At 40.2% G+C, this 20,019-nt stretch overlaps 1 protein-coding gene across 1 annotated transcript; it reads right to left on the reverse strand.

Annotated features, from left to right (window-relative positions):
- Nucleotides 1-8,234: 8,234 nt before the first annotated feature.
- On the reverse strand, nucleotides 8,235-20,019 carry kcnk2a (potassium channel, subfamily K, member 2a). Its single transcript, XM_080488947.1, has 9 exons — nucleotides 19,750-20,019; nucleotides 17,978-18,084; nucleotides 17,794-17,906; nucleotides 16,177-16,267; nucleotides 15,691-15,808; nucleotides 15,332-15,492; nucleotides 11,880-12,066; nucleotides 11,405-11,544; nucleotides 8,235-9,088 (listed from the first exon to the last, which is right to left on the reverse strand). Coding segments are annotated over exons 1-9 (1,221 nt in total). The 5' UTR covers nucleotides 19,751-20,019; the 3' UTR covers nucleotides 8,235-8,785.

Below are 20,019 nucleotides of genomic sequence, written 5' to 3' on the forward strand. Positions count from 1 at the left end.
TATCAGACTAAAAGTAAAGCTTCGCCTGCTGAAGGCAAATTCTCCCCTTATAGATCGAGCTCCAGGTGTGTAGGTTACTTGACGTTCACTGTTTATTCTGCAAACTCTTAATTTCAGTTTACATTCATTTAATCCATTTGATTCTTTAATCCTTGGATGTGGAGTGAATCCCGGCTTTCCTGACGCTAAACATTTCCCTCTGGGAATTCCAGTTAGCAAGATTATTCCACACCCAAGTTCAACACGTGTATCCTGATGATTTTCACTAGACGTTTGTGGTCATTTCCAGGCCTACACCCTTTTGTCTCATGTCTTTAAAAAGCCCTCACAGATTTTTAAAAGGAAATTGAAACTGGTGCCTGAGAGGAGAACTCAAGGATACTTCTGAAATGATTCCATCACCTGGTTTAGACGGGCTGTTTTAAAACACGGATTGCTGAGCTTCAGTTCATGTGAAATCATTAAAGACATTCTTCCAAATGGCCACGGTAAACACTCAGTCTTCCCTACAGACGTCTCTCCTATACATGTTTCTAGTTGATCCAGTTTGTCTCACTGCTGAATAAAGCACACAGCTTGCTTCCTCCATATTCAATGTGTCTGCTCTGAGCTGTTTTATCCACCATGGCGACTTGTGGCGTTTCAGGGTGAAGCAGTCCTTGGCTTGTATGCCATCCATACGGTCTTCACTGACACATCTGTTTCTGCCTTTAGTAATCCTTCGGCAGACACACTACTTTACAGCTGCTGGTCTGTCAACCCCCCGTGAGACTCTGATCTAAGTGTCAAAAATGACTAGTTGGTTTTCTTTTTTTAGGTTTTATGGAGCGTCTGATGAATGCTGCTTCAGATCAATAACATCGATCCTCTCTGTTACAATTGGAGGTATTGATGTGTGTTCGACCTTTTCACCTCTTGTGACGAGGCCTTGTGAGGACACATTAAGTAGGTTTTCATCTGTCTCCTGGTGGAACGTGTGTTGATGGGAAATAGTGGAAGGAGAAGACTGAGGTTTGTACTGCTGCTGTTGTGGAGATCAGTCAGAAAGAGACCCAATCATGACGGATCAGTGTGAGGTTCACAGGACATAAGTTGTATAAGTTACTGAAAACTTAGATTACAGTTACTAGGACCTCATAAAGTAAAAATGGTACATGTTCTTTAAAAGTAAGAAGAGTCCTCATCAATTATTCTCTCTTAATCATGTTCATGTGATAATATTTCCATTGCCTAGTTGCACAATAATTCCAATACACCCATTCATGGTTTGGGGGGCAGGAAGGGCACGGGTACTAGACCTTCTGACTCGTTACCTGCAAGCTCTAATTTAATGCACCACACCCATTCAGACAGGGGACTAGGTCGAGTGCCCATGGCGGATGGTAGTATGGTCCATCCTTCCCCTTTCACTGGGCGTCTTCTACCTGCTGGGCTTGTCCCACTCACCTGTTGCATCTGTGGCATGGGGCAGCACAAGGGGCCCTCTTCTACAGTCAACTGATTGGGGTATATCCTGCACTGGCTGGGGGTCCTCTCATGGACATATAATATGACCCCCTTGGTCTGATCCCTTTGTCGCTGTTGGTTTTGGACTGGTGGTACCTGATGAGTTCTGTTGTGGTGCTTTGGTTGTCGGGCTGATGCCCTGGACTGATGCTTTGCCCGCTTGGCCCTGTTGATTCTAGGACCTGCTCACAGACGTACTTCGTCTGACACAGCAGCTTGTCTTGGGGCTCTTCCTCAGGCCAGGGAGCTGGCTCACTCTCACTCTTTTGTGCACCTGGTTTAATGCCTCACTCCCACACACCTCCTGTGCCCGGCAGCGACAACGGGACCGCAAGACACACTGAGTTATGGGAACAAAGAGGAGGCGATGCAGTCACACACACCTCAGAGCGGATACAGTGATGCTCTGATGTCTCTGGTGGGAGCTGTTAGCGGAAGCTGCAGTGCCAGAACCAACTCTGGCTGAGGACACGGGAAATGAGGAGATGGGTCCACTGAGCTATGTTATCACTGGCACTCGGACTGGAGAGTGTGTGTGTTTGTTTATGCATGTGTGTGTGTGTGTGTCTGTCTGTACAACTTACGGACGGACCGACTGTCAATCCCCCCTGTATGCATGATTTGCCCCATTCTTCACCATCACCACTGTGTAAGCAGCAGCTCTCAGGGCCAGAGGACAGTCACTCTCAGGAAGTGTGCACCATGAACAGAGGCAGAGTTTAAGAGTTTAACCCCGAAGAGATCCTGGGGACATTTTGTTCCCTTCAGTGTTTTTGTCAGTCATTCTGGCTGTGTAGAATGAATTAAACTCATATTTTCCAGAAGATATTGATATGATTTTGGATGTAATTATTGTCCGTTTGTTGAATTAGCCAGAAATGGGATAGGTACACAAAACTCTACACATCTGTTCCTAACAGCAAAAGTGTATTGTAGGTCTCGATGAGTTTTCATCCAAAAGCTATAAAATAAACTGTGGTGGTCTGCAAAGGTGTGTTTTATGTCCCACCCTTGTTAACCCATTTTACCCGCTGCCGCTTGGAAATGTCATCATGAGAGACTGAATCATCGTCCTCGGCTGTACCCCGTCGTGTCCCCTGCTGACCCAGGGCAGGTTGATGTTGGTTTTAATTGGGTTTTAGAGATCAAATGCAAGAATTTTATCATTATTATTCTTCTTCTTAATATTCTTGTTATTCTATAGCTCAGCTGGGAAACAGAAGTATTGATCATTAAGCTCAGAGAGAAAAATTGAAAGCTAAACTGCATGCACTGACACTGATCCCACAAGAGACGGTCAAAAACCTCATTGTCTTTTTTTGACTCAGACCTCAATATTGTGTCACACATCAACCACGTAACCAAGACTGCTTTTTGTAATCATCTAGAGAACGTTGACAGAGTGCAGCCATTTCTGTTGAAAGCCCAAGAGTTGATTTGAAGAGTCTTTTTTTATTTATTTCATTAATTAACAAAACCCTTGGCGGTGTTAGTCCCAGCGATCAATTGGTTTTATCATGTGAGCCTTCTGAACCCCTCAGGGCAATCCTTCTATAACTACAGCCTGTGTCTCTCAGTACTTTCTACTGAAATTTTAAACTTACTGTCTTTTGTTTCTAATAAATGTTTTCATGTTTTTTTCATAGCTCCTTTTAGTGTTTTACCATTGTGTTTGATTATTTCATCTTTGTGTCAGTCTTTTTCATCTCTTTCAAGCCAACAGTATTCTACCTCAATATTTAACTATCTTGTGTTTGTTTTTAATCTTTTTTTTTCTTTTTAATGCTTTACTCTGGCTCTAATCTTTAATAACTGCAGATGTGAGCTACCTCTACAGGAGAACCTCTCATCAGGATTTGCTGCCTTAGATTTAAATTTAGTCTATGTGCGTGTGCTTCAAGAGGGGGCTACTGTTTTTGTTTTTATTATGTAAACCACTTTGTGCAGCATTATGTTTATATGAAAACAGCCTTAAAAATATTGGTTGGTTGATTCATTGAAGTGCTGGCGTATCCAGATTGTACCAAAATATCTGCCACAATAGAGTCCAGCTTCTTATGAATCTGTACATAGAATCTCTCCGTCCATCCATCCACCCATCTTCGGACATTTAAAGTGCAACATGTTTTTCCGGTGGAGGAAATATGGAGGTAAAATGAGATTTACTGTAACAGTGTGACTGCCTGCTGTTGACTCTGGTCTGTACTTCCTGCTTTCATAACTTTACATCACGCATCATCAGACCTTCTGCCACTGGTCGCTCTATCACCCAGAATGTTTGAACACGAATAATTACACAGTGGTTCAGTGGCTGTGAACTCTGTGAGAGAACCTACTGAGTCATGCGTTCCCAAATACGTGATCCACTTCCGTTGTGGCCTTTATGGGAGAACGGAGTTGGCAGTTCAGGTCTGAGAGGAATGAGAAAGTCCTGAAAACTTTATTACCGTTGTGAAATATTTCTGTAGAGGTTTTAAGGGTACTAATTGAAGCATTCTAAAAAGTTACAGAAGAAAGTTAACGCTTAAATGCTTCAGTATTCTATTGACCCAGCTTATGTACAGCATATGCAGCCTTACTGAATAAACACAGGTTGAAAACTCAGGTTACACCCAGGACACATCTATTAGGGTATTTTGAATAAACAATTAACCAAAGGCACAATTGAGGGAGGGAACTTGACTATCCATGCATGCATGCATAGGGAGACAAATGTAAACACAGAAAGACCCCAAGCTCAGAATTAAACCAGAATCTTCCATTTGTAAAGAGAGATATCTGATCACTGCACAGCAGCCCGGCTCCAGTAACAAAGAACACAATCTGTCAGGTGAACACTGGATTTTTCTGACATTTCAGGAAGCACAAGACACTATTGACATCATTAATCATTTAAAGTGTAACCACAATGAATGTGAAAACATTGGTGTCATGTTTGTATGTGCTGGTAATATGACACGTATTATTTTTCTGAAAGTAAAGAATGGTGTCACTGCAGGCAGAGAGGTAAAATCCAACCTTTTAGTTTTGTAAAGGGAATTTCATTTTCTGCATTTAACCTCTATCCATAGTTTATAGACTTTAGAGCTCCCTATCGTCTTTGTTCAGGTACAGTAATAGATGCATGACTATAAAACACACAATCGAGCTCTGCGGGAAAAGAGACAACACTTTAGTCTTATAGAGGTACATAGTGAAGGGTTAATACTTAATAATATGCTTCTTTAATTACACAGTAAACAGAGTAAAAATTTCAAGTTGGTATGTTTTCAAGTCAGAAATTGTACAAAAATCACTGTTACATAAGAGATTAGGGCTAATATCATTATTATTGTTATCACATGTTCTCTCAGACTCATCAGCGTCAAGTACAAACACTGTTTAGAAAAATACAGCTGTGATCATAAAAATGTTAACAATGCCGTTAAGATATCCAGCACAGAAAGAAAAATGTCAAAGTTAGTCTCATTTTAGCACAGCTAAAAAAAGATGAATGACACATTGAACAGCAAAGAGGGCAGGCGACACGACAGAGCAGCAGTGGTAATGCTGCGAGAGCTGCTGTTTCCATTCAGCGTTAGTACTGAACCATACAGACTCACAGTTAATACAGAAAGAAAAAACTACAGAAAATCATCTATAGGGCTTCAACCCTGGTCTGGTAGACAAGGATGTTCAGTAGGAAAATAACACACCAGTTCAAATTACAAGAACAGGTTTCTCCTCTCACAGATGTAATTCAGTAGCTGATTAGAAGAGGAAATAACTCACTGGACTCCTGCTGAAACCTTTCAACTTAAATCCAGTATTTACTTTTTTGAGTGTCACAAAAAACAAAAACTACAGGCTGAGTTTTGTTTTGTTCCATTCACTGTGAAGAGTTGTCAACAGGCAGCAATCAACAAGTGAACCATTTCATTGTAAAATACAGCATTTTTGCTGTCTCCTGTATTTTTTCACTGCCCTATTTAGCAGAAAGTATGAGGTTTAATGTCATATTTTAAAACTGCATCAATCCTTCCTGTCATTTTCTTCTGATCCTTTAGTGTAAATCATACAGTAACATGTCTATTACTGCGTTTTAAGAAACACATAACAGTAATAAACTGTAAACATTACCACAGTAATTAAATCTAAACACAGTAAGTGACTGCAGCCATATTTGTCTGTGTACTTCGGCCATAATTTGGTCTCACAATGCTTGTGTTTGTGGTAAACATGTAAACATGTAGTTCTCTCAGTTTGAGTTTAAAAAAAAAAAAAAAAAAAAAAAAGGTCTGTGTGTCTAATCGTGCTGTTGTCGATATTGCCACATAGGAACAAAAATCTGAGCCTTCTGAGAGGATGGACTGATCCGCTGTGCAGGCGACAGCGTGATATCACTTTCAAAGGCTGTTCAATCAAAGTGCATTTTCAGCAGCAGGTGTACAAACATGGCAGTTAACCCTGTGCGTGTGTGTGTGTGTGTGTGTGTGTGTGTGTGTGTGTGTGTGTGTGTGTGTGTGTGTGTGTGTGTGTGTGTGTGTGTGTGTGTGTAATCTGGGAAATAAAAAATTAAAAAATCTTGTACCAAAACAAGACTTTCACAATCTGTCTCATGACAACAATCCATTGCGCTCAAATGCTTCAGCATTCAACGCGACTTTCAACAAAATCAGGCCATACATGAATGTAAAGATCACCCCAAATACTACTGTCGACAAATATTGATAAAGATGATAAACATTGCTTTGCTATCAATTCTTTTTTTTTTCTTTTTTTTTTTTTTGCAAGAAAGGCTTTTACAATTGTGGTATTGAAAATCAGAGCAGACAGTCATTGCTGAGTTATCGGAGCAGCTTCAAGTTGTTAGAGAAAGAACGTCTGACACGATCCACAAAGAGAGCGTTATAGTCACAACTCATACAGATGATGCCATATTGTTGCAAGTCAGTGAAGTTTTGTGATTTGTAGCTCACAAACTTGTACAACTTGACATTAAAAGAAAGCATGACCTATGATTTTGTGTTGCTTTCCAGTCAGTCTCTGTGTTCAGAGTCACAACTTTGAATGACGGTAACTGCTCAGGAAAGCTGTACGGGAAGACGACAGTGTTTTAGTTTAGTACAACACTGGATATCAGACAGAAATATAAATGCTTCCAGTCAAGCCGCAAAGCTTTGTGCTTCCATATAAGACTTATCGACTCGATCAGAAAACCTCTACGTGCTTTAAAATCAACTTTGAAAAAGGTGTTTATGACAACATCCCCAAACAAAATGTGGATTTGTCAGATCTAAGGCAACTGGAAAGCAGCATAAACCTCTTTGGTTTGGATGAACTTTTGATCAAATGGATCAACTTGGATCTCCATGTTTGAATGTGATGATTTTCTTGCGCCTGACAAAGCAATCTGACCTGCAACAAGTTGGCATCACATATGATGTCATTATTAAGACCATGAAGTCGAACAGGCAACGGAGAGAGTCTGAGGCACTGCGTAAGCTTGAAAAAACTTCACGGAGTCACTTCGTTTAAAAACACTGTGCGTGTTGATTTGATCCAAACTTCAGTCCATACACATTGTCTTTAGTACAACTAAACACATAGAAGCAGAACTCAGTACAACATGTACATATGATGGAAAACTCAGATTTTCACTTTTTACTTTGTTGCTTTTCATTTGCTCCTGTCTAAATCTTTTGCAACGGGATGTAAATATAAAAGTTAACCATTGTGGGCTCTCATTTAAATACACAAATATCTAATTTTCATTTTCAGATTCTAGAACTCTCGAAAATTCTGGAACGCTGACAAATGCCAGATTTCAAGGAGCTTCAATCTCAGGATTAAACACACATACATATATTAATAGCTCCTGTAGTCTTCAAGTCATCATTGTATTCTTTAAAAAAATTTATAAGAAATATGAGAAGTACCAAATATGATCGGAGGGGTCAACCGTGGCCACTTTACCTGTAACTTCTATGAGAAACTGAGTGGAACCAAAAGGTGACGTCTGTCTGGATGTGCTGATAGGAAAGTAGCATCATGTAGAGATTACTGGAGAAAAGAAAGCCTGAGAGTAACGGCAAGGTGAGATTAACATGGATTTGACTGGAAAACGGGCCCAGTGGTTCAACTTTGTGAAACACAGACTCCGATCTAGCAAACTATATAAAACAAAATACTAATAAGAATTTTAAAAGAATTTAAAAAAATATTGATCAGAACCATATTTGATATATTTGCAAAAATCTGATTTGGGTTTCAGAGCTGTGTGTTCCACATCCAGAATGAGGTGAAAATCTAAACCTTAAGTTGGGAAAAATCGAAGTTAACACAGAAGCGCCCAATTTCGAGTAGTTTTCAGGAGTGATCATAGTATATGAGGTGAAAACATGAACATGTGATTGAGTAAAACCTCATCTACTGTGTCTGAACTCTGTAAAATCAGAGGTCTGGATAGATGGCAAAGTCTGATTTAAAAAGGTGTTTAAAAGTTTTAAGACTTCATAATGCAAACATGCAGGACATATACTGCAAAGTCTTTCACTTCTAGATGTTTCCCATGTGGAAAATAACACCACAATTTGAGTTTTGAGACCTGCTGTTCACAAACAACACACACTCTAAAGTTATCTTCACTATTCTGGTGTTGTTACATCCCATCGTAAAAGTGGCCTCACTGAGATGTTGTTTATATATGACTGTGACAGACATCTTGATTCACATCAAATGCAGCAGATCGGTGACAAATCTGGTTTAATAGCGTCACCTGACAATCTGTTGCACGTCACATTCTACTCTGTCTCGTCACCAGGAGTTTCCTCCGTCTCCAAACTGATGGACCAATGAACAGCGAGGCAGAGAGAAGCGCCTTGGCTGCACCATCTGCCTTTTCATTATTGGGCCTTTCAAGACTCCTTCTGCATACACAGTATGTTGGATATTTAAAGTCAGTCATGCCTCAATGAATATGAACTTCTCTCATAACCTTGTTTAATGAGCATCCCAATCAATCCTGTTTACTGTAAATGTGTCGTGCACGTTGTTTTGTGGTTTGTAGGAAGCTTGTGAAGGCAGTGCTGCACCCTCTAGACATAAATCCTTTCAAGAGTTAAGGAGCGGGGGCTTCGACTTCTCTTGTGTCCGTGAAGAAGGAACAGGAATGTCCTTGTTGGTGTCTCAAAGGACCGCATTGCCCTTGTGATTTGATTTGTGAGTAAAGACAGTTCATCTGGTCTTAGCAATGATGACACATAGAAGGTCCTGGTAAAGATTTTCTACAGCCGTCTTTCTACTTGAGTTGTTCGATAATCGAGATGTCTCCTCTCTCTAGGTCCAACCCGTTCATGAACAAACCTCCGTTCCTGGCGTCTCTCTCGTTCTTCTCATCGTTAAAGTTGACGGACACAGTCCGCCGTGGCAGAGTGAGCTCTGGCGCCGGGCTGAAGCCGAGCTCTGAGGATAGTTTGCGTTTGATGGATGCGGCACGCTGGAACTTATCGTAGAGCTCAACGCTAACACGGCGGCGAGTCTCTTTAAACTCTGCAGAAACGTTGGCCGTCCACTCTGCGGCGTGCGCTCGGATCTCTCCAACCTGCAAAGAGGTAAAGAGAGAGAAGATCCATGTGAAGTGAGGGACCAGGACCAAGGACGTACGATGGCAGGTTAGTTAGAGGGAACATGACAGATTGACAGTCAGAGTGGTAATCACGACATCTCGTCTCTGCGCTGCTCCGACTGACTGCAATCAGCTTTAACACGACCAAACCTCCCCGTGCATGGACAGTCATGCTCTCTGGTTTTGCTGGTGCAGCTTTGGTTTGTGGAAAATTAGGGGCCCAGCCCAAAAGGCAAGACCTTGTATTGTAATTATAACCATTTTTGTTTCTTTTTTTTTTTTTTTCCACCGCATCATTGGACCTAAATCTGACTTCCTTAGACATGCTCAAAAACTCACCAAATTTGGCATGCTCATGAAAATGTATCTTTAGGGTTTAGCTGGATTGGAGCATAGCTGGCTTTCAAGATCAACACATATTTCAAATTAAAAGTCCTTATTTATTGAAATTAAAACAAAAATCTTCAAATGATGTTACATTGTTAGATTGGCTTGGGGTGAGCTGGCTTTAGAAATAAAAGCCCCAAACTCCTTCAAAATAAAAGTCTTTGATTATTAAAACAAACAAAAACCAAAGACACCTAAAACCATTTAATATTTAATATTTAGGGTATTGAGAGCTTAGCTGGCTTTCAAAATAAAATACCCACATTTCTTCAAAATAAAAGTCCTTGTTTGTTAATACCCTATACATTTACATTTGATCAATATGTAAAACGGCCAGAGGCCATGATTGGGCTGACCCCGATGGGTCAGAGTGCCGTGCCTCGCACTCTGCCTGGCACTCTGACCCCGATGGGTCAGAGTGCCAGGCAGAGTGCGAGGTCCCGACCGAGGCTGCTTGCAGCTTTAATTTATGAATGGGTTTCCCTGTGAGAAGGTGAGTAGACTGATACTTTGAAGGCTTAAAGTCAAACTGTACCACTGTTTGCTGTGAGGGCCTTTATCTGGAGTGATGAAAGCATTCTGTTGTAATGTTAGTGTCATGGTCACTTCTTATGCAGGACGGCTTTGTAAATTTGACCATCACACTCCATTAATGGGTTTTATTTTTTTAAACTAACTAAAGTATATAAAATATAATCCTGAGGTTGATTTTTGTTTCAATGCTAGTGTTTGCTCTTTTAGAAAGAGACAAAGAAACAGAATGTAAGTGAAGCGGATTACTAACCAGGAAGTCAACTCAATTACATTGAAACAACGTATCTGTATAACAAACAGGACATCAGGTACATTATCCATCAACCATGGAAAATTTGGCGTGGGCAAGAGCGCAGATCTTATAATAACTAAAGAGGCTGTAAAATTGGTTGTCACTGGTGAAAACAGACCATGATATTACAACAGACATTCAACACGCTGCTTAACATACACAAGCAGATCATGTTTTGATTTACCGAACAGAAACATAAATGAAATCAACTCATCTACCTGGATCACAATGATCTTTAAACTAATCCTTGAATTGACTACAGCTTTAAATTATTAATGAGAAAAGGTTGAAAAAGCTGAATGACATTTAAAGGGGAGAAACAATGCCTATTTTCAGGAGGTTTATTCTAACCTTAGATGAAGCTTTGCAGCCAGTCTGGTATCACTTCAGATTTAAAAAGACCAAATTATGACTCGCTTTCATTCGCTTTGGTAATAGATATTAACAACAGTCATATCACACTCAGCCATAAATCACAAGTGCCTACATGCACATGTTATGTGTTTGTGCTTTATGTTGAATTGACATTGATTTACATACTTTCATTTGTTAATTCGTTTATTTTTCAGGGAACATGTACAAAAAACATTGATCTTAAAGAAAAGATGCTTTCTACCATATTTATCCATTTGCATTTGCTTCCATCTGCAGTCCCCAGAATGACAGCTTACTCTAAACTTATCTGACTCTACTGCTTGCCAAACCCCAACTCTAACTTTAACCTGACCCTGGCTCCAGTCTGACACTGTAAGTATGTCAACTTTACACTTTTGCTAACAGTCCCATTTATTTATTTAAGCTCTCTTATATTTGGTGTTGAGATCTTTCTGTATTCATTTTCTGATTGGAACGTCATTGTAAAGCCTCTGAATTATCTCTCAATGTGTCTCTAGAGATGTTTACAATAATGACCTCAGACTGTCTTTGTGGACTTCGATGTCAGAGAGCTTCCATTGGATTAGAAAACAGCGCTATCATTGTAATGTCGTTAAGCAGGGGGCAGAAGTTGATGTGAGGCTATGACACTGTGACCAAGAAGGTCAAATAATCTGTGTGTGTGCGTGCATGCGTACCCTTACCTCTTCTTTCGTCCTCTTGGAGATGACTCTGAGCCAGTCTCCTATCATGCTGAGGATAGCAGCAAAGTAAGCCAGTCCCACCAGAATCCAGAACCACACCACAGGCTTATAGTAGTCCATGTACTCAATTTCTGAGCTGCCTGTGGACACAGAAAGAAAGAGACTGTTTAAACGTCTGATACAGAAAAAAAACCTGACAGATTCAGGGTGGTAAATTAATCAATCAAGTTTTATTTATACAGAAACTTCCATGCAGGTTTATACAATTAAAGCTCATCATCAGACAAAAACAGTACATTTGTGGAAAGAATAAAATAATTTAAAAAGGCAAACTAAGCTAAATCAATTGAAATGCAAATGCTTCATATATTTAAACAATCTTGTTGTAAGAGGTAATGTAAACTTGACATGAAAAAACACAGATTTGAGAAGAATAAGAATATAGATGGTGGTCAATTACTGGATATGTTGTCACCTGCCACAAAGTCACCAAATCCAATGGTGGTCAAGGTGATGACCACGAAGTAAAGGGACTCCAGCACAGACCATCCCTCGATGTGTTTAAAGATGGCTGCCGGGAACGCCACAAACAGCAGGCAGCCGAAGAGCACGAACAGCAGGGTGGATATAACTCGGATCTTTGTCTGACTGATGTCCCAGTGCTGCGGCAGGGAGACAAGGTCACAAGCAATCACTGACACTGAGCAGTCTGTCTGAGAGCAGGCTGATGAGCCGGACATGATAAAGGAGAGAATCCAAGAAAGTTGGAAAAACAAAGTTTGTCTGATCGCAGCTGGTTCACCACACGGCTGAACGCTGCTGTGCAGTCTCTCAATCCAAACTTTACTTTATTTGGTTTTTCTAATAATTATTCTAATACATAAATGACAGATCACGTCTTGGCTCCAGTTAAACATTGAAGAACATCTGAGAAGTTCACTAAGGAAATGTTTCTTTGATAGCCGGGTTTCTTGGTTTATCTGATGCCTCATTTATTGGACTTATATGACTGTTTGTAGCCCCTAAACGTTTCTCGTTGCCCAGTCAATCGAGGCATGTCAGACATGTTTGTTTTCAGAAATACATTTCTCTGAACTGTTTCAGTAGTAAAAGAGAAAGTTTGTGTTCAAGCTGCAATCTTTGTCCAGTTTCAACTGCAGGAGCTGACAGCTGTCTGTGCAGACAGGGGGCCGCGTCTCAAGACCTTATCTGAGCCGGTGCACTGTGCCCCTGTTGAGCTGCCCACTTCGCCCATTGCAAAATCCGCCACTGCATGTCAGTGTTTCTCACATGTTATTGTCCTGTTTTCCTCCAGTTTCTGAGGCCACGTTTACACGTACCCGGGGAGCTCTGGAGAGATCTGAGAAATCCGGATAAACTCCCTGGGTACTTCTGAATAGTCTCTCCTTTCTCCTTCCCTATCCACATTTCCTTAACCCCGTGGATGACGTCACAGGGTTAAGGAAAGGTGTTAGGAGGCGTCCTCCATCCCGACCATACCCCCAAACCCTAACCCCCAGAGAACCAAAGGCACCCCACAAACCAGGAGCACTAGGCAACAGCCCAACGAGCAAGCCGAGTGCGGTCAGCCCTGGGGAGCCAGCCCAGCCAGGGTTGGCCAAAATGGGACATAGCTCCAGGTGCCGGCGCAGCTCCAGCCTGAGCCAGAGCCCCCCCACCCCCACCCCGGCGGAACCCATCCTGTGCCTGCCGCCCGAGTGCCCAGAAACACACCCTGCCAAGCAGCAGCCAGCCTGTGTGAGTCCTATTACTGTGTCCAGGCCAGGGAGAGGGCTGGGCCCCACGAGCCATACCAAACAAGAACAATGTTGGTCACCATCCCTTCCTTTTAATACGTTTCCCGATCCCTGACAAGCAACATTCTCCAACCCTGTGACTCGGTGTTATCTAAGGTGCTGTGTGGTGCATTCATTTTTCAGATTAAGATTTCAGATCCTTTCAACATGAACCGCAACATCAGTCGCTCATGGCCATTTTGAACATCAAACAAAACATCAGCTGCTCAGTTTAAATTGGCTTTGACTTAAAATATTGGCTGATGATTGTCAAACAAGGCACATTATTAGAATATGACTGAATGTGTTCAATGAAAAAAAAAATCCCTTATAGTTGCATGAGTCTGAGATTTGCCTATAAATGTAAGTTAGATTTTGAATGTGAATTGCAGAGTTTTATATAAATGTGCTCTTCAATACCATACTGAGTAAAGACACTAAGAGCTTTTGTTTCCTGCTAAACTGTCTCAGTTTATGTTCTCTTTCAGCCATGAACATAACTGCTCGTACAAAATTAAGCAGGATAAGATTGTGTGGCAATACTTGTTTGCATTACATATCACACAATATGAAAACTAAGACCTCAGACAAACTGATTTTTTTTTTCATTACACTTCTGGTAAGATCGATGTTTAATTGTCCCAAAACTTTTCATACTTCTGCACTTGTCCAAGTCCACGTTTACTACAATATATGTCTTTAATTTGACTGTGAAGCGCAGTGTACATTTCTAAAGTGCCAGCTGACATTCTGTGAAAGAGCTAAGTGCATTTCTACATTACCTTTAATATTATGAATTCTCAGAGATGTGAGAAAAGCCTCACTGCAGCGACAAACAGCTTAGATATGAATGTTCACAAAGTGAATTTTAGTCATTAACCAAAGTTTTGAAGGAAGCCAAATGTCAATTTGATGTTCAATATAATATGGAAGTAAATATGGATACTTTCAATTTCTTTTCTGGCAATATACCCAACCGTTTAAATAAAACAACATCCTTAAAACAAACACCTTGCCCTGTTGTAGAAACAAAAAAGGGCACACTTTCATAAAGATGATTAAAAAAACAAACACAAAGTCCAAAACAAACAAGAATGAAAATGAAAGAATTTCAGAACAAAGAAGAAAGACTGGCAACAGCTGCATCTTGTAGCAAATACTGAAATACGATTAAAATACAACAATGGTAAATTATTAATTACAAAACCCCTAATTAATGAAATGATCTTTTCAAATTGAATCCTAATCCTAATTAAAATATATAAACAGAAATATGACCAGACAACGAAAGGCCAAACAGATCAGAACCTATAAATAATTATGCAGAGAGAGAGAGAGAGAGAGAGAGAAACCCAATGAGAAGAAGCAACAACCACATAAACAACAAGATCAGACCAGAAATGATGCTGCACCAGACAGGACGAACCACAACACCACGTCTGTAAACACAAAGTGAAGGACTGTCCTACAATAGTAAAGCACACTTTTAATAAGAAAGCTTCTTTTTGACATGCGTAATGTTAAAACATCCAGATGCTGTTTGCAGTAATACCATTATTCCATAAATTGGTCCACTGGGTGCAGTAGAAAACATTTGCTTGAAGACATTTGCTGTGGTGTGCACAGAGCAATCAGGCTTTCACAGACATACAACAGACTTTTGTCCTCTTTCCTGAATCATTGGACCCGTTAGCCAGTCCCTCGGGTGTCCTATACAGTAAGCAACAGAAGGAGCAAATCATTCCAAACTACATTTCCTATATCAATTTCTGCTGTGTTCATTCAAGACTGGACCGCTAATTACTCAAGTCAGCCACGTGAACACTAAATATCTGTGGAAAATAACGGAGTTAACTTTATTACTCTTGTCTGGGGGCGCGGGGTTCACCACAGCTCGCTCAAACCAAAGTGATGTAGTGAGAGTCCTTTTCCATCTTTTTTCAGGAGTACTGAATACTAACAACCATTATAACAAATCCTAAGGTATGTTTGACTTATTTGAAAACATTATATGATGTGAGGACAGATGATCTGATGCAAATCCAAGAAAGCAGGCAAAAAGGTCAGGACACTGAGAACTTGTCTGTCTCTGTTTATCTGTAACTGTGTTTACAAATAACTTCAGACTCACCACAAACATTTTCTCCACTTTGGCTATGCCCTTTCCAAAAATAGTGCCGAGCTGATCTCCCACGCCAGCCAAAAGGAAGCCGAACAACGGTATCCCCAGCAGTGCGTAGACGATACAAAATATTCTTCCACCTTCAGTGTGAGGAGAGGTATTCCCGAAACCTGCACAGAAAGTTCCTTATCTCAATTCTCAGTCAAGTAACAAAGAAACAACTCCCACATGAACAGCAGAAACCAACACTAAAACCAACAATAGGTACTGATGTGGGTGTCAGTCTGCCTTCATCTCAGGGGGTAAGGGGCAATTAAAGACAGGTATTCTGACCCCCCCTTAACTTTGCATGGTTCTGTATTTCGTACCAATAGTTGTGATAACAGTCCCAGCAAAGAAAAAGGCTGAGCTCAGGTCCCACAGGCTGCTGTGGTTGGTCAGCGTCCCTGCAGGGTTCACTCCTGATCGGATAGCAGATACTACTTGCTGTATTAAGAAAAACAGAGAATGTCACGTTATTAGAAATTTACAATTAAAGTTATGGTTTAAAAACAAACACATATGCTATTGCTTACTGCTTACTGCTGTACGTGATTTATTGAAACACAGGATGCAAATTTGAACTATAGTTTCTTCTGTAGAGGTACATAAATGTGCTCTTGCGTATATCTACCAAATGAAGGAGCCTGAAGAGCTTTGTGGTTTAAAAGTGAAACAAAGAGAGAAACTATCTGTGTGTTTACTTATGGAATGTTGCAGGAGCTGTCCAAGGTGCTGAAGGCTTTACAGCTATGTATAGCGTGCATATTGTACAAAATATAGAGCTGTGGACTATATTTTGAATGTGAAGTTACCTTAACCAGCTCCTCCAGCTGGCTCTGGTTGACGCAGGAGTGTCTGGACAGGAACTCCAGCTTCTGAGACAGGATGGCAAAACGCTGAGCGCTGCAGGAGAGAAAGTGAAGATGAGTAATTACATCCTGACTTTCCCCTCCATAAAAACATTTTTTGATGTAGAGACCGAACAACTTGGTTGACACATACATACAGAAGAATAAAGACGTTCTCTTCCACGGTAGACTATACCTAACCTACCTACAAACTAGCAACTCTAAAAACTGCCTCTCCAGAAAATCATAAGCACAAGATTACATCAGCAAAGCTTTGAATCACTCGCAGTTGGCTGCAATTTAAACACTATTATCTGACTGATCGTTAACAGAAGAAAATGTATTGTGCATGCAACAGCATGTTGAAATGATTCAGCATGTCACAGATTATTACATTACTTGTGTTGCAGATTAAGAATGCTTTTCTATGGTGACTAACATTTTGCACATACAGATGAAAAACACTGTGTTCAAAAGAAAGTACAACTAGTCTCTTCAGACACAGAGATATTATTGTTCAGGGACAAATAATCATTTTTAGGAAGGTAAAACTATTTTTAAGCTATATAGAAAGAATGAAAAATTTAAATGGATATAACTATTGTTGCAATCTACTGCTTCATAAAGTGGTGATTGCCCACACCAAATCATCACAAATCAGCCTGTAATTTTTGAAAAACAGTAAGTAAAACAAGTAAGATGCTTATAGTTACTGAAGTTTCTGTGAGATCTTTACAGCTTTTATCATATATGAAAACAGTTTGAGAGCATAAAAGTTGTTGTGGATCTAATCACGTCCTTGTGCAGGCTGTCAACTATAGTATTGTTAGTATTTCATTAAACATCAGTTTTACGAAAAGACAAGTGCTTCATCAATCCTGAACTAACTCAACAATATCAAAGATGCTTTACTGAGAGTAACTTTAATATTTGCCTTGAACCACATTATACCTGTGATGTATTAGCAACATTATGTAAACATTACCCTCTCTGTGTTGCTATATGCATATTGGTGTTTTTTTCTTCCAAGACTTGAGAGCATTTTCCCACTACTAGCTTTAGCAGAATTTACCACGTGAATTATTATTTACACTGATTAATTCAACTTCACGGTTTCTTTTGTCAGTAGCTAATGAATTAACTTTATAAAAAAAACAACAACAAACAACTAACCGTAATCAATTAGGATTTTCTGTCATTTTCACAGCATATGCTATAAATATTGAGTTCCTGGTTCGATTGCTGGCTATATTATATATATTACCATGCTACATTACTGCAGGAGACTAATAACTATTTGCTCTGTTGCATTGACGCACACAGATTCACGATTACCTGCTGCAACACAACAGCAAAACACAAAAACTGACATTAGTTTACCTATTTCACTCCAAGGAAAACAAATTTACATGTAAATGTTTTGATCTTCAATAAAGCTAGTATACATAAATGCTTATATTAGGTTAGTGTTTATCTGACATGACTGACACATGACACTTTTGAGAAGGGGGCTCAGTTGCTGCACTCTCACAGGGGTATGATGGGAAGACAGAGGGACAGATTTACTCATAACCTGCCTACCTCTCATGAGGCTGCTCCAGAGATCTGAAGACTGCTGCTCCTGTCACCAGGTAGAGAACCACCAAAACAAAGATGGCTGACACCGTCTTCCACTTCATCACTGTTGCAACCACCTGCAACACTTCAGCTGATCAGTCAATGCACACACTCTCCACAGGTCCTGACTGTTGTTGATATTTCTCACCTCACTCTCCTCCCGAGGAGTCCTTGTAAGTGGTTTTGTGGAGAAGGAGAGGCGGGGCTTCGTGTTGTGTGTGGCGGATTTAGGATCCAATAAGTCTGGGGCTGCCACTGTCAAGGGAAATAAGAAAAAGGCATTGAGCAGGCTTCTTTTTTCCTGGCCTGTACTTTTCCCCCTTTGCCTGACTGCTCCAGTGCTCGGTCAACACATTTAGTGGTTAATTTTAGAAGTCCTTATAAATAAGTCATCAACCAGACCTCTGAGTGGCCTTTAAATCCCAAGACTGCTGGAAACAGTTAGTAACACCTCAGTGTGTAATATATGCATTTATCCATCCATCCATCCATCAATCAATCAATCCATCCATCCATCCATCTATCCATCCATCCATCCATCCATCCATCCATCCATCCATCCATCCATCCATCCATCCATCCATCCATCCAGTTAAGAGAAGAGAAGAGAAGAGAAGAGAAGAGAAGAGAAGAGAAGAGAAGAGAAGAGAAGAGAAGAGAAGAGAAGAGAAGAGAAGAGAAGAGAAGAGAAGAGAAATTTCAGCAGTGCTGTTTAATGAATAGATGGAAAAACTATCATGAATTTTACCAGGATAAAGATTAACATGCACTGTTGTCACTACGACAGTTGCACTGACATGTAACAAGGTCACAGGTGGCACAAGTTGACTTCCCCAAATCAAATTATGTTGCTCATTGATTTATGAGATTTCCTTCTGTTCTTCAAAGAGTTAGTCTACATACTGCAAGGATACAATTGTATTACGGCAAGATAGAAATAGGCCCGAGGCACTCAAATTGATTACCTTCTACATAAGGTATGTCCAAACTATAGGCACATACACAAGAGACGTCCAACAGTTTGCATTGAATTCAACCACCTTTTAGAACATATCTCCTTTCTTTTTACTTTTCTTCCCCTGCACAACATGTAGCTTATGAAAATAAAGTTTAGTCAAGTGATCATCTTCAGTTTGCATGTGTGGGTATAGTGGCTATCAGGTGTTTTAATTCTTATAATTCCTGCAATGACTGCAAGATTAATCCTGGTAGTTATTCATCACTATGCAATACTGCAAATCTCTTGAATGGACAAACACAAAATGGACACAATGATTCTATCTATCTATCTATCTATCTATCTATCTATCTATCTATCTATCTATCTATCTATCTATCTATCTATCTATCTATCTATCTATCTATCTATCTATCTATCTATCTATCTATCTATCTATCTATCTATTAGATAGATATCTAATAGTTGGGAATGCAAATGAATTTAATTTGGAGGTAGGTGGAAGAAAGTATTTTTTCTTACAGCACAATTTGACTTAGCATGTGTTACTAAAACAAATGTGTGAATTCACTCAATCTGATTTAAACATCTCCACCTTTAGTGAGGATGTATCGTGCCAAAAAACTCAACAATTGTATATCTATTATTTTGTTTTTCATTAGAGAAGTGCAGCTATCAGAAAAAGAAGTGTTCCATGAGATTCAAGTTTAAATGTAGAATGTTTTTTTTGTCAGTATCATGCTGAGAATGAACTGAGGCGCTGTGAAAAGTTTGAGATGACTCTGTCTCTGTCTCTGTCTCTCTGTCTCTCTCTCGTTCTCTCTCTGTATGTCTGTCTGTCTATCTATCTATCTATCTATCTATCTATCTATCTATCTATCTATCTATCTATCTATCTATCTATCTATCTATCTATCTATCTATCTATCTATCTATTATAGAGATTGTAAAGTATTGCTTACTCCTTGTTGCTGCCTATCCGATGCCCTCCGCTCTCCTCTTCTCCTCATCCGAGGCTCTCACTGCGTTTCGGGGAATCTTTCCTCTTCTGCGTGTCTCCTGCTGGGGGACGAACAGGCGCTCCGTGTTGCCTCTGCCTCTCTTCTTCTTTACTTTCACTGCTGGTTCAGTGCAGACGTTGACCCTGCAGGACGCTTTACTTTTCTCCGCGTACCGCTGCAAAGAGCCGTCTCTTGTCTCCTCCACTTCAGCCTCTCTGAATCCTCCAGTGC

Source organism: Lipophrys pholis (genome assembly GCF_963383615.2).
Source record: "Lipophrys pholis genome assembly, chromosome: 2".
Classification (NCBI taxonomy): domain Eukaryota; kingdom Metazoa; phylum Chordata; class Actinopteri; order Blenniiformes; family Blenniidae; genus Lipophrys; species Lipophrys pholis.

Excerpts from the sequence above, each read along its gene's own strand:
- kcnk2a (XM_080488947.1), bottom strand. Across the intron at positions 15,809-16,176 it reads AGCTGGAGGAGCTGGTTAAG|CAAGTAGTATCTGCTATCCG; the intron begins GTAACTTCACAT and ends TTCTTAATACAG. Across the intron at positions 9,089-11,404 it reads CCAAGAGGACGAAAGAAGAG|GTTGGAGAGATCCGAGCGCA; the intron begins GTAAGGGTACGC and ends ACCTCTTTGCAG.